Source organism: Argiope bruennichi, chromosome 7, assembly GCF_947563725.1.
Source record: "Argiope bruennichi chromosome 7, qqArgBrue1.1, whole genome shotgun sequence".
Classification (NCBI taxonomy): Eukaryota; Metazoa; Arthropoda; class Arachnida; order Araneae; family Araneidae; genus Argiope; species Argiope bruennichi.
In genome coordinates this window covers 109,979,092-109,992,663 of record NC_079157.1, presented here as the reverse complement: position 1 = coordinate 109,992,663, position 13,572 = coordinate 109,979,092, and the positions used below count along the sequence as shown (strand labels likewise).

General features: G+C 27.6%; 1 protein-coding gene across 4 annotated transcripts in view; it reads left to right on the top strand.

Moving 5' to 3' along the window:
- LOC129976420 (fatty acyl-CoA reductase 1-like) overlaps positions 1–11,647 on the top strand; it is a 50,924-nt gene extending 39,277 nt beyond the window's left edge. Inside the window, exons 9-11 of one of the 4 annotated variants that reach the window (XM_056089980.1) lie at positions 676–805; positions 3,358–3,464; positions 11,387–11,647. In XM_056089980.1, the coding sequence (XP_055945955.1) occupies positions 676–805; positions 3,358–3,464; positions 11,387–11,492 (343 nt within the window). In that variant the 3' untranslated portion in view covers positions 11,493–11,647. The other 3 variants (XM_056089976.1, XM_056089978.1, XM_056089979.1) reach the window with 3 other exon arrangements.
- The last annotated feature ends 1,925 nt before the right edge of the window (positions 11,648–13,572 follow it).

Here is a 13,572-nt window from a genome sequence, read left to right as displayed (position 1 = left end):
CCATTAAGGTTATCGAGATTTTTAATAACTCAATCCAGCGACACTTTTTATATATGTGTTCCCTAAAATATATATTTCATATTTATATATTTTATATGTGTTTATTATTCTATTTAAGTGAAAATGCATATATGTAATTGCGTTCCTAAAATAGCAATAATTCTTGAGATATAATTAATTTATCTAGCTCTTGAGATATAATTATTTATCTATCTCTGTAGGAAAATAGAAAACCCTCTAAAACCCTATGTTAATCTCAACTTCTCAACAGCAAAAAACAGTTTTTCTTTCGCTTTTATTCCCAGAAATTTCTGTATGGTATGTCAATATTCTGTACGGAACAGCTCTCACCGAACAACCTAGCCTATGTACTGCGTCTGTTTTTGATTGCTTCTTTAAAACATTATTGTACTTTTTCTCATTGATTTTATAATCTACAAGATTTCCAGTTTTTCCACTTGGTTTTCTCCGCTTACTATTATTCGCTTTTCTTGTACCATTTTGTATCGTATCAGATCATTTATCCTAATGCAAAAATTGTTCATTTTATTGTTTTTAACGTTTAATTTGATGCATTCTTTTTGCTGGATAATCTCAGTACTTTTATTTAAAAAAATACTTTTTTATTAAAATACTTCATGTTTTTAATTTTTGGATTATTTTCTTTCTTTTCAGTGTATTTGCTACGTATTACGCTATTAACAAATTTTTGTTCGCTATTGGAAATGCGCAGATGATGACGCCCCAATGTGAGACAATTAACATGGATTTCTTGAATGATTTGCTGCACGATAATGATAGGAAGGTACGAAATATTACTTTTTATGAATACCTGCTCTCCTTTAGAAAACAAAGGTAATGATCAAAACTTGAATCATCCTGTATTCCGATCAATTGATATGGATCGGAATGTAGGATGATTAAAAATTATTTAACTAAACATAAAAGAGTGGTATCAAACCAAACGTAGTAATCCAGAAACGAGGAAAAAAATAAATATAGTGTTTATGAAAAAAAAAATACACGCGCAAGTTCAAGGTTAAAGGCACTTGGTACCATTGAAATTAAGTTGGTAGGTTTAAGAATTAAAGCTCTAATTAAATTACTCTGTTTCGTTTGAGTAAGATTATATGTATAATACTAATGAAAAAAGATTTATCAAACATAAAGAACTATAGGTATATACACATATCTAAACAAATTTCGTGATATTTAGCAGGTTTGGAAATGAAAATTGCATGGAATAGAAGGCTCGTGATGTTGGATATTCAATAAGCAAATAAAAAGGAATCTCAGAAAAAAAAGCAAAATGAATATATTCCCATTTATTACATCACGAGCCTTCTATTACATGCCATCACATTCACAGCAAGAATTGCACAATTATCTGAAAATCATTTCCTTTGAAAAGCTTCCAAGACTTCAAAAGAAAATTATTACTTTTGAAATATTTCAGCCAAATTACTCTCGCTTTTAGAAGATGGAAATTTCGAGAAAGAGTTGATGGGTTATTTATTGTTTTTATCATCTGACTGATAACGAGTTTCATTCCAAACTGTCCTTGGAATTACACGAATACGGATGCAACTGTTAGTAAACTAACCCTACTTCAATAAGTTTTCACTGAAACAGTATACTGTGCGATACCCGATCTAGCCAGAGACCATGCGAGAAACTTGATGGAGCCGTCGATGAGAAACCCCACTTAGCACGAAGGAAAAGATAACACTTGATGACATTTGACCCTTACAAACTATAAACCTTCTAGAAAATGCCTATTGGTATAGAGAAAAAATTACATTTTACATTAAATATTAAGCTGTGAAACATTAAAACACTAAGAAGTATAAAAAGCACATAATGAGCTAAGTATGACACAATGAATAGGAAGTTATTATACGTGGGTAATCATTTTTCCTTAATTCTATCATATTCAGTATTGCGAGCCTTTTATAATTGGCAGTTTTCTCTTTGAAATTCAACTTATTACCTCAATATAAGTGAACCGTTATGGTCTATTTTAGAGCGTTCCTCCAATCAATATCCTCCACCGGCATCTCTTCCAGATCTTTCACAATATCTCCAGGGAGAATGAAGCAATATCCCTCTAAATACTATTCAACTCTTGTATGAATCAATTCTCGGGCGAATCTAAGCTGTATTACATGTCAAAGGTAGTCTTACACCATACTAATAAATGATTCTTTATAAATCTAAGGTGTTTCTATTATTTTGATAACCACCTGCACATCCAATACAATTTGAAGGTTGCGTAAACGGATGATGCTCACTATGAAGAAGGGCGTGTTTTGATTCTTGCGAATGACTGTTTGTACATCCAAGAAACTTCTGAACAATATTGCAGAAAAATTTAAGGCTTGCCTCTTGAAAGACGAGAAATCTTGAATCATGCTTCATCTAGTTAATAATCACTACATCGCTCCAATTTTTTATCATAGTTTTGAATATGTGTTTCCGTGAAATTTCTGTTGATTCAAAAGTAGGAATCTACATAGAAAAGTCGAAGATTTCAAATAATTCTTAAAATAAATAGCGAAATCTCGTAATAAAATAATAAATAATTTTCTCGTATACAAATTTAGCGAACTTTTATTTGAAATATTGGCGTATTTCGAAGTTTCAGATCTCCATAATTTCGAAAACACTCGTTGTTGTATTATGTCTATCTGTGAATAGGGTTTTTATAAAATTCTTTAACTGATAAAAAGAGTTTTAGTATATAAATTTAAAATCCAAATTAGCAAATTTCTGTTAAATTTTGAATGAAATCCATTCAGAGAACACCTATCCCGGTGGCTGTTCCATTAAAAATGAATTCGATAACTTCAGAACGTAAAGAGATATATAGGTAAAATTTGCACACAAAATTAATACGAACAATGCAAATTTTTATAAAAAATTGAACTAAATCTAGCAATGGGTTACACGTCTATCGGTTTCTACTTTCAGATGCTTATAAATACAATAACTCAGAAACACAAAACTTTACAGTTTACAGTAGTTCACAGAATTTTAAGCGAAATAGAAACAAAAAGTTTTAAACGAATAAAAAATCATGTCAGAAAAAATGAAGTTTAAAGCCAACTAGATGAAGTTAAAGCTAAATGGTGTTGGAGGTATTTAAAAGTCCGCTAGTAGATCATTATATAAATTTCCGATTATATGGGAGTATGTGTAGCAGTTGGTGGAACTAAATCATGTATCGAGAAAATGATCGCAAATGAAGTACCGGTACGTGATGATACGTAGAATGGTAGGACTATTTTTTTAAGTTTATTTGAAAAACATTCGAATATTTTTTTAAGTAATTTCACAGATTTTCTCTTCTTGCAACAGATTTTAGATAATGGTATCCAAACTATAAAATTAGGTGAATATATGAAGCCTGCTGTGCAAGAACTTCCATCTCCAAAGTGGAAAAAGCAACACGAAATCATAATACAGTAATTGAGGTTTTTTTTTTTTTCCTTTCATTTCTTTGTAATAAAGTATGAAAGAAATGTTTACAAATTTTAATATTTCTTGCAATATTTGTATTTCATATTTAATAAGACTTTACATGATACTTTTACTAGTTTTATTGGCATCAGTTTATTAGGCATGAAGTAAAACTAATTGATTATAAATGGAGAAATCGACAACTAAGAAATAATTAATGACATAAACTGAACAAAAAAAAAGGAATATTCTTTTTTTAATTTTATTTTACAATCTGTCATTTGAATTCAGAAATATTATAATGAAGTCAGTTAACATCACATGACGAACATGAATAATTAGCCCCTTACAATAAAACGTATATTATATTATATGCAAAATGTGCAATGCATTCCAAAATTAAATAAGTGTAGAGTATAAGAGGCGTGTCATACGAATATTTAATATCTTTTACATTAGAAAGCCATAGAACTTTGTATAATAAATATAGATCACAATCATATCGCTAGTAACATTTGATCAAAGAAATCCTTTGACCTTCTAAGAATAAAAGAGTAGAATTTTTCTAGGAATTTTGACCTAAATGACAAAAAAATAAAGGAGAATTTTCGGTAATTTAGTTTACCCTTTGTTGTTTATCAATCCATTCCATACATTTTTCTAAATTAGGGGAAATTAAATTAATTTTACATCAAGTTTCATCAAAGGAATAATTTAATTAACTTTCTTAATACATATTTAGCTTTTTTTTTAAATGCGTGGTAATTTTGGAATGAATTTCTTAAGAAAAAGCCCAAGCAGCAAGAGAAGTCGCTAAACGATTGGCCAAGCATCGCAGCCATCTGATATACGCCGCCCGTATTTTGCCAATGTCACCTTTGCATTGGCGCGACATCGGATTTTGACCATATTTTTTTCTGTCGCCTCTGAAGATCGCTTTTTCATCGGGGCGAAATCCTACGGCGACTTAGTGAAAAAGACCGGCTCAAAGCAATCGGCCCATAGTCGCCTCGATGTCGGGAAAGTTGCTTTTCCTAGGTGGCGCTATGCGAACATATTTTAGAAATTTCCCATGAATCACCTGGCGTGTATTGGATTTTGAAATTCAACCAGCAACGCATACTGTCATTTCAAGAAACTTGGTAAGTGTAAAGTTTTTATTATTATATATTTGTAAATAATATATTATTTATTCTAAATAGTGAATAAAAAAGATTATTTTTGTTGAAGCCGTTCGAACACGTTGCTTAACATGGAGTTGCACGTGATATTATTAGCGTTAGGCGTAAGCTACGATTATCATTTCTTTTCTTGTTTGTATTCTTTTCAAGTGATTTTATTTCCTATCTTTATTTTGTGTGTGTGTCTGTTCTTAAATTATTGCAGATATTTTTCCATTTCATTTACAATGCCTTTCCTTTTGTTAACAACAATTTCTAATGAAAAAAGTTAAAAAAAAAATATTAAATTACGTTCTTATGTTTTGGTTTTGCAATAACATTTGTGTTATTATTTTTATTTCGACATAAAGCTAAAAAAATAGATTAGCAGAATATATTTATTGTAAATTTCAAAAAAAAAAATCTTTAAAACTTGCAATTATGTAGTTATATTTGAATACTCTTATGTGAATAATTTATAATTATTTCACCTTTCATAAAATAGTAACATAAATTTTACACCCATTAGTTTATATTATTTTTCTCTATTGTCCTAAACATTATTATAATATTTGCCTATATAGTTTTATCAGATTGAAAACATTATCAAGCTTATGAAGTTCTATATATCTATTTTACTCCTTAATTACATATCTCCAATTGTCAACAAATATTTTATTTGTACTTTTAAAAGAAGTGAAAGCTCAATCATTATTCTAATTAAGGAATATGTTTTTTAGGTTCATCAAATCTGCAAAAAGAAGAGTGAACTTGAAGAAAAATATATGTATAATTCTTTATATGTATTACCAGCAAAATATGAAATCCAGTATTCTATAGAATGCCCAAGCATTGTATATAATGCCTAAAACAAGCCAGTAATGCATGAAATACAAATTGTTTCATACATTTTCTAAGCATTCTATAGAATGCCAAATGACAACCTGGCAAAGTATGAAATACATCTCTCATTCAATGAAATAAAAATTTTGTGCAACCTTTGTTTCAAAACTGAAAATGCAATTAAAGATAAAATAAATTTTAAAATTGATCTATAAATATAAACAAAAAAAAAAATTTCTCAATATTTTTTTGGAAACTACTGTGCAAGTTTCTATTCCTGACTTCAAGAAAGAGCAAAATATTGGAAGTTATAATTAATGTGACGGAGTATGGTTTCTACCTACTTGGAACATCAGAAGGAAATTTAAAACAATTATATGTCCCAATTCACTTTATATCCTAAGAACTTGTTTAGAATTGAAGATATTCCAAATCAGAAAATTTCTCTCTGGTCAGTTGCAATTACTCAGAGCAGTGGAAGCAATCAAGGATTTATCAGATGTATGTGTTTAAGTGCCAAAATATGTAATGTCTTTTCGTGAAAAATGTAGTAAAACTTCAAAATGTTGCAATGTGATAGGCTTGAATGACAAGTAGGTAAATTTTAATTTCTGATTTTTTTATCTGAAAACTTATTTGCCTTAATTAGAAAAACATAAATTTTGTTTTGTGCAAATTTTATTTTTCTATATAATTTTAATAAATTTTTTTAATGGCAACCTCATTATTTTTTCAGACTGACAATTCAAGTGATTTTAATTCTATTTAGCTTAGTTAATTTTCCTTTTCATTTACAATTTTTCTATGAAAGAAGTTTAATAAAGTATTAAATAACATTTTAATATTTTGGTATTGAAATAACATTTGTGTAATTATTTTTATTTTGACATGAGGCTAAAAAAAAGTTTAGCAGAATGTATTTATTTTAAACTTCAAAAAAAAAAAAACTTTAAAACTTGAGATTATGCAGGCACTTTTGAGTTCTCTTATATGAATAGTTTCAAAGTATTTCGCATTTCATATAACAGTAACATAAATTTTACTCCCATTAGTTTGAGTTTTTTTTTTCTTTATTATCCTAAACATTATTATAAAGTTTGCTTACACAGTCCAGTATCAGAACAAAAATATTATGCTTATGAAGTTCTATAAGACTTTTGCTTGTTAATTACTCATGTCCACTTGTCAACAAATATTTTATTTGTACTTTTAAATGAAGCGAAATCTCAATTACTATTATAATTGTTTTCCAGGTTCAGCAAAAAGGAAAAATGAAATGTATAAATAAATGTATAATTTTTTATATGTAGCTGAAGATTCAGTTATACATATATAGAATATTTATATAAATGTGTGTGGATTTTTAGAAATTTCAAACTCTTCAAGTATTACATAATAAATAAAGTTTAAATAAATTTTTTATAAATTACTTTGTGTCAATATTATTTATTCTTCTAAATTATAAGTCATAGTTTCAGGATTTTGCTTGGGTGTATAAGTCATTACAGAAAATTCAGTAAAAAATTTCAAGTAAATTATTATTTTACTTTGTATTTCTAAAATATTATTTAATGAAGGTCTTTGTAAATAAATTGTTTTGCATAGTTGTTTTTCTTTTCTCCTAAAAATAAAGAGGGGAAAATAATAATTAAAAAAATATTTGTCTAAAGAAATTTTGTATAATTGAAAGTAGTGTTTACATTTTTAGGTATGGAGTTTTTGTAAAATATTCAGAGTTAATCATAGATCAAATTTGGTTCTTGTGCCATGAAACAAAACCAAACTAATCATAGATTTAAAAAAAAATTAGAAATTTGAAGTAAATTGTTAATTTGTGCTTGTAAAATGTTATCAATTGGACATTAGCTAACACTAACATTTGTAATAAGGTATAAAATTTCTACACCATAAAGTAACTTTGTAAGTTAATAATAATAAAGTAACTTTGTAAGTTAATAATAAGATTTCGTATAAGTAAAAGAAGTGTTGTATTTTTGTGCATGGAATTTTTGTGAAACATATTTTTCAAATATTCCGAGTTAATCATAGATCAAATTTGGTTATTTTGCCACAAATCTAAACCTCACTAAACATAAATTATGAAAATATTAGAAATTTGAAGTAAGTTATTAAATAAGAAGTAAGTTTGTGCTTGTAAATTGTTGTTTATTGAATATTAGCTAACACTAACATTTATAATGAGGTTTAAAATTAATGCAATATGAAGTAACTCTGTAAATTAATAGTAAATAAAATTTCCTATAATGGGAAGAAGTGTTCCATGTTTGGGTATGGAATTTTTGTGAAATATTCAATGTTAATCATTAATTAAATTTGGTTCTTGTGCTACAAAACCAAACAACTAAATATAGATCAAGAAAATATTAGAAATTTGAAGTAAATTATTAATTTGTGCTTGTAAAATGTTGTATGTTGGACATCAACCGACACTAACATTTATAATGTGTAAAATTTCTACAACTTGAAGAAAATTTACATGCTAATAGTAAATATAAGGAATTTTGTAGAATTGAAAGAAGTGCTGCATTTCTGTGTATGGAATTTTTGAGAAATATTCAGTGTTTATCAAAGATCAAATTTAATTCTTGTGCCATAAAACCAAACTAATCATAGATAATAAAAAAAATATTAGAAATTTGAAGTAAATTATTATTTTGTGCTTGTAAAATGTTATCTATTGGACATTAGCTAACACTAAAATTTATAATGAGGTATAAAATTTCTTCATGAAGTAATTTTGTAAAATCAATAGTAAATAGAATCAGTAAAATTGAAAGAAGCGTTACATTTTTGTATATGGAATTTTTATCAAACATATTTGTGAAATATTCGGGGTTTAACATTGATCAAATTTTGTTATTTTGCTACGAATCTAAACCTCACTAAACATAAATTATGAAAATATTAGAAATTTGAAGTAACTTATTAATTTGTGCTTGTAAAATATTTTCTATTGAAGAGACATATAATAGGAATTATATAATTTAGTGTTTGAAACTATTTTTAACCAATGCATTAAGTTTTAGGGTGTTAAAATAGGAATTTGTGTTTTATTCATTATTCTTTAGGAATTATTTGTTTATTGCTCACATTAAGCAATATAAAAGTGTGTATAGTAAAAAAAATATATATATATATATATATTTTTAATAGGAATTATATATTTTTCTGTTTCGAATTTTTATAAAAGAGCTTTTAAAAACAAATGATATAGGCAATATATATAATACATCTACTTTTAAATTTCTAATATCAGTTAAAATCATACTGATTAATTATATAATTGAAACTATGATTATGTTAACATTTCTTCCCATGCATTAAACAATGAAAATAAATAGGAAATATCAATGAAGGAAATAAATCTTATATGTAGATAGATGTTCAGGGGATCAAATTTAAAATTATTTCAGATAATTTTAGCATTTGTTTATTTTTTTTAAAGAATAGTAAAAAAATGTCATTTAAACATTTTATAGGGTAAGATTGTGGTAAAATCTATGCTATAATAATAGTTAAAAAAAGTTGGAAGAATTGTTAGAATGACATTTTCCATGAATTTTTATCGAAAACAAGTATTTTATGGAATTTTAAATTTATCAAAATAAATAACAAACACTATTATTAATAGGTAAAAAAGAAAAGTAAACTATTCAAAATATCTCGTATTTTCAGGCTTTTGACAAAATTTTGAAAGTATGATAGTTTTAAATATTATGACACTAGTTTCTAGAGTTTGAGAAAATTGAATAACCATTAAACTAATATTTCAATTTGACACCAGCAAGTGTTCAGAAATAAATTGCCTATTGATTGGCATTTGGTTGCCCATTGCTAAAATACATGGGGAAATGATTGGTATTGGGTCGCCCATTGCTAAAACACATGGGAAATGATTGGTATTGGGTCGCCGATTGTTAAAACACATGGGGAAATGATTGGTATTGGGTCGCCGAATGTTAAAACACCTCGGGAAATGATTGGTATTGGGTCGCACATTGATAAAACAGGTCGCGAAATGATTGGTATTGGGTCGCCCATTGCTAAAACACAAGTGGAAATGATTGGTATTGGGTCGCCGATTGTTAAAACACATCGGGAAATGATTGGTATTGGGTCGTCGATTGTTAAAACACATCGGGAAATGATTGGTATTGGGTCGCCGATTGCTAAAACACATCGGGAAATGATTGGTATTGGGTCGCCCATTTATAAAACAGGTCACGAAATGCTTGGTATAACGTCGCCCGTGATAATAACAAGTCGCCAAAGGATCGCCAAATTCGTCGAAAACAAGTCGGGGCGACCATCGCGGGGCGTACCGCCGGGGGACATGACCAATGTCGGGGCGAGATCGCCTCCGATCTCGCCCCAATCTCGCTCGTTCCGTGGGGCGATGCTTGGCCAATGGTTGGCCAACGATCTTTTGCTGCTTGGGAGGTTATAAAATAAATAGGGGCGATGGGCGACAAGAGAAGAGATTTGGCTAAAAAGAAACATAAAGCAAACACTTTCCAATTTAGAGATTTATCAACTGATTTGTTTAAAAACTAGCAGATAGCGTAAGAAACATATTACTTAGTTATTGACCTAAAAATAGGATATATTTATAATTAGTCTATAATATTGCTATATAATTAATAATTAACATATCATTCACGGATTTTTCAGCATTGTGAAGTATTAAAACAACTATAGACTATTTCGAAATGAGCATTTTGGTTAATTTCTAGTTCAGAACTATAGAATATTTTCAGAATTACTATATCAGATTTCAACAGAAAATAAACATTAAATTTTAATTATGGTCTTTTTTGCAAAAAAATTCTACAAAAATCTAGAATTTAGCAATCTATCATAAATGTGTATTCAAAAATTTATTTTGGGATACTCATATAATGCGCTTTAGAAAAACTGTTAAATCACAATCACTATTTCTTAAATTTGAAAAATTCACTTTGCCCCTTTTTTTCCATTTCATTGAGAGTGTGCATTATTATAAAAAAGTGAGATCCCTTTTTCTCTCTTTTATTGCAGGCATTACAGGTTATAAGCATTTGATAAGTCTTATAACATTTAAAAAACGTGCAGAAAAAAGAGGTTGTGGTACTATATTTTTTTGTTTACAAAGACTTCTTTTCGCAGGGTTTTAAAAAGTTCACCATGGTAGTTCAGCCTCAATTTCGAGAGCGAAAAGGGCAATAGGTGCTGCTCTGGTTCCACCAAAAAGATTCTCGGTTCAAAGAAAAAAATATACTCCATAATATCGTAGATAGTAGAATAGATTCAAAAATTTATCCTTTTTGCACATCAAAGTTCTAATAATGCTTTTAAGCATTTATGTATCCACACAGGTATCATACGCAATAAATCTTTCGAGGCCTAATATTTCCCCGCTTGTTTGATAAGTTGTCGAAATTTGGAAATGTAAATCTCATCAGTTTATAGGAGTTTAAAAAACATTAAAATAAATCTCCTCAAACACAATGTGTAGCTAGGTAGTATTCAAGTCTATAGTAATTCAAGAATCAACTCTTACTTGAATGCAATTTTTAATTTATTAATTCGAATTAATTTGATTTATATTCATTGAACGATTCTCGAATTAATTTGATAGATATTCATTGAACGATTCTCGAATTAATTTGATAGATATTCATTAACAAATGATATCTTAAAAATTTATTTCTAATCATGATTTTTTTTCATTTACCGCTTGATAAATCATTCCTTAATCCAATTTCTCATAAATATTATCGAAGACTCTATAATCAATGATAAGAATAATATATTGTGACGTGAAAGTATTTTGTTTTTTAGTTTGTTTGGTTTAGTTTGCAAATGGGTTTTGTTTTACAAAATCTACAATACGTGTCATACTAAAGTCGTTTTCCTTTTCGCAGGTACAACTGGCTGATTTCAATCATTCGATACATTGCTCTTATAATTTTTGGTTGCTTGATTTACTGGCTGACAACTGTCGTGTTTCGACAATTTCATCTAATTTAATTTGATTCGAGAATAAGAATTATGCAGCAACTTGAAAACTAATGTTTTAATAGAAAATATTATAATTTTAAAACTATGACAATTTGCTTAAAAATCGTTTTACAAATGAAAAAATAATAATAAAAACTTTTGATACCTTGCATTTTCTATTTTTGATTTATCCAGTTTAAATTTTTTTAACACATATATAAATGAATCAATCATAAAAAAGAACAATAAGGACCTAAATTTCTCACTTCAAGAAGGTTAAATTTTATGTTACGACAATAATCTAATTTTTAAATTCCTTCACATTATAAATCTGCCTTGAACCAATGGGCTTGAATAGTGCACTCAATGCTTAGATCTATATTTATTGTACAGATTCAAACAAAAATAACAAAATTAGGATTTGTACTGTTCTTTTTATCACTGATATAAATATAATGGAGCTAATATGTTTCAATCATATAGAAAAGTTGAAAATAACGGGAAAAGTAATAATTGAACTTATTTTTGTCATAAAGAACCAAATATTTTGGAAGTATAGTTGTTTTTTCAAAATAATAAGGTAAAAAAAATAATATTGAACTTTCTAACCGAAAAATTATAGTATAGTAATATTTTAAGCTTGATTTCTCTTTTCTTTCTTCCTCTGGTTTAATGACATCATTCTTTAATTTCTGTACAAAACTATTTTTATTTCAGACAGTTTATTGAAAAATGAATATTGTAAACATATTATTATGTCAAAGAAAAAAATGTAAAAAGAAAATATTCGACTTTTTGAAATAGTGTCCAAAGACAATAAAAATAAATGAAAATACCCTGATAAAAATAAATTTCCATCCAAAACCCGAAATTTCAATTGATAATTTTAAATTATCTTTTAAATTATTTAACTAAAGAACAGAATTCGGTATTCCATCAATAAGTACCAAATTAACTAGTCCTGATACTGATATGCACCCCTAACTCTCCACCATCATGATTTATTATTTCTTTTTGAAGAAATACAGAAAAAAGGTTCAAATCCGAAACTAGCCGAATACTTTTATACACTAATTCATGTCCTTTATCTAGTTAAAGATTACGAAATACCAATCAATAGCTACGTTATATGTAGTTTCTTTTATATTAAAGTTATAAAATAGGTATCAATACAAGGCTCATAACGGAGGAGTTTTACTTTTCTCAGCGGAATTTCACCTTCTCACATGTTACTTTCAAGATTGAAGAGAAGCATATTTTTTTTAACATTTTTCACAATGTTTTGCGGAAAATAACGTAAAAGCGAAAGAAAGCAGACCATGTTGAGTGCCAAAAGAATTTTCAAATATATATATATATATATATATATATATATATATATATATATATATATATATAAATGAAAATGTAAAAGTGAAGAATGAATATAAATGGTCCAGGACAGGCAACTAGTTTTAATTCACAGTGTTTAAAATCATAGCGTTAATCAGTCCAGAAAAAATTATAAAGAATTTTTATTGCTGTGTTTGAGATTTTTTAGGTCCAAAATTGAGATTTTTGCACCGAAAATATTTTTTTCATAGCGTCTCATTTTGGAGTAGAAATTTTTCTTCAGTGACTTTAAAATAAATGTCATCAAAATTAGTTACTTATTTATATATATATATAAAAATATGTTAAAGTTTGATTCGATTCTTTTAAAAACTACATTATGTATCAATCAGGAATCACAAATGTCTAAAATTTAATTAATTGGGAAAAAAATAATGGAACTTTTCATATGGCCCAGCACCTTAATTGACAGTTCTTTTGAATCCAAAACCATTTTTATTGAGCTTTATGCAAACAAATCAACTTAATTAAGTTTAAAAAAATTCAATGATGCAATGTTAATAATGGTGGTGCACTAAGCGTTCTAGCTGAAGATGAAAGAATCTTGCAAGACTACTGAATTGTTATATTCAAACAAATCTGAAAGAAGATCATAATCTCTTGGACAAAGAAGTTTACTATTATTATATCACTAACATTCAAACTTCTCCAATAGGTTCAGCACTTTAATGCATTTCTTCAATTAAGATTCAGGTGCTGTAAAAACATTTGTCTTCTT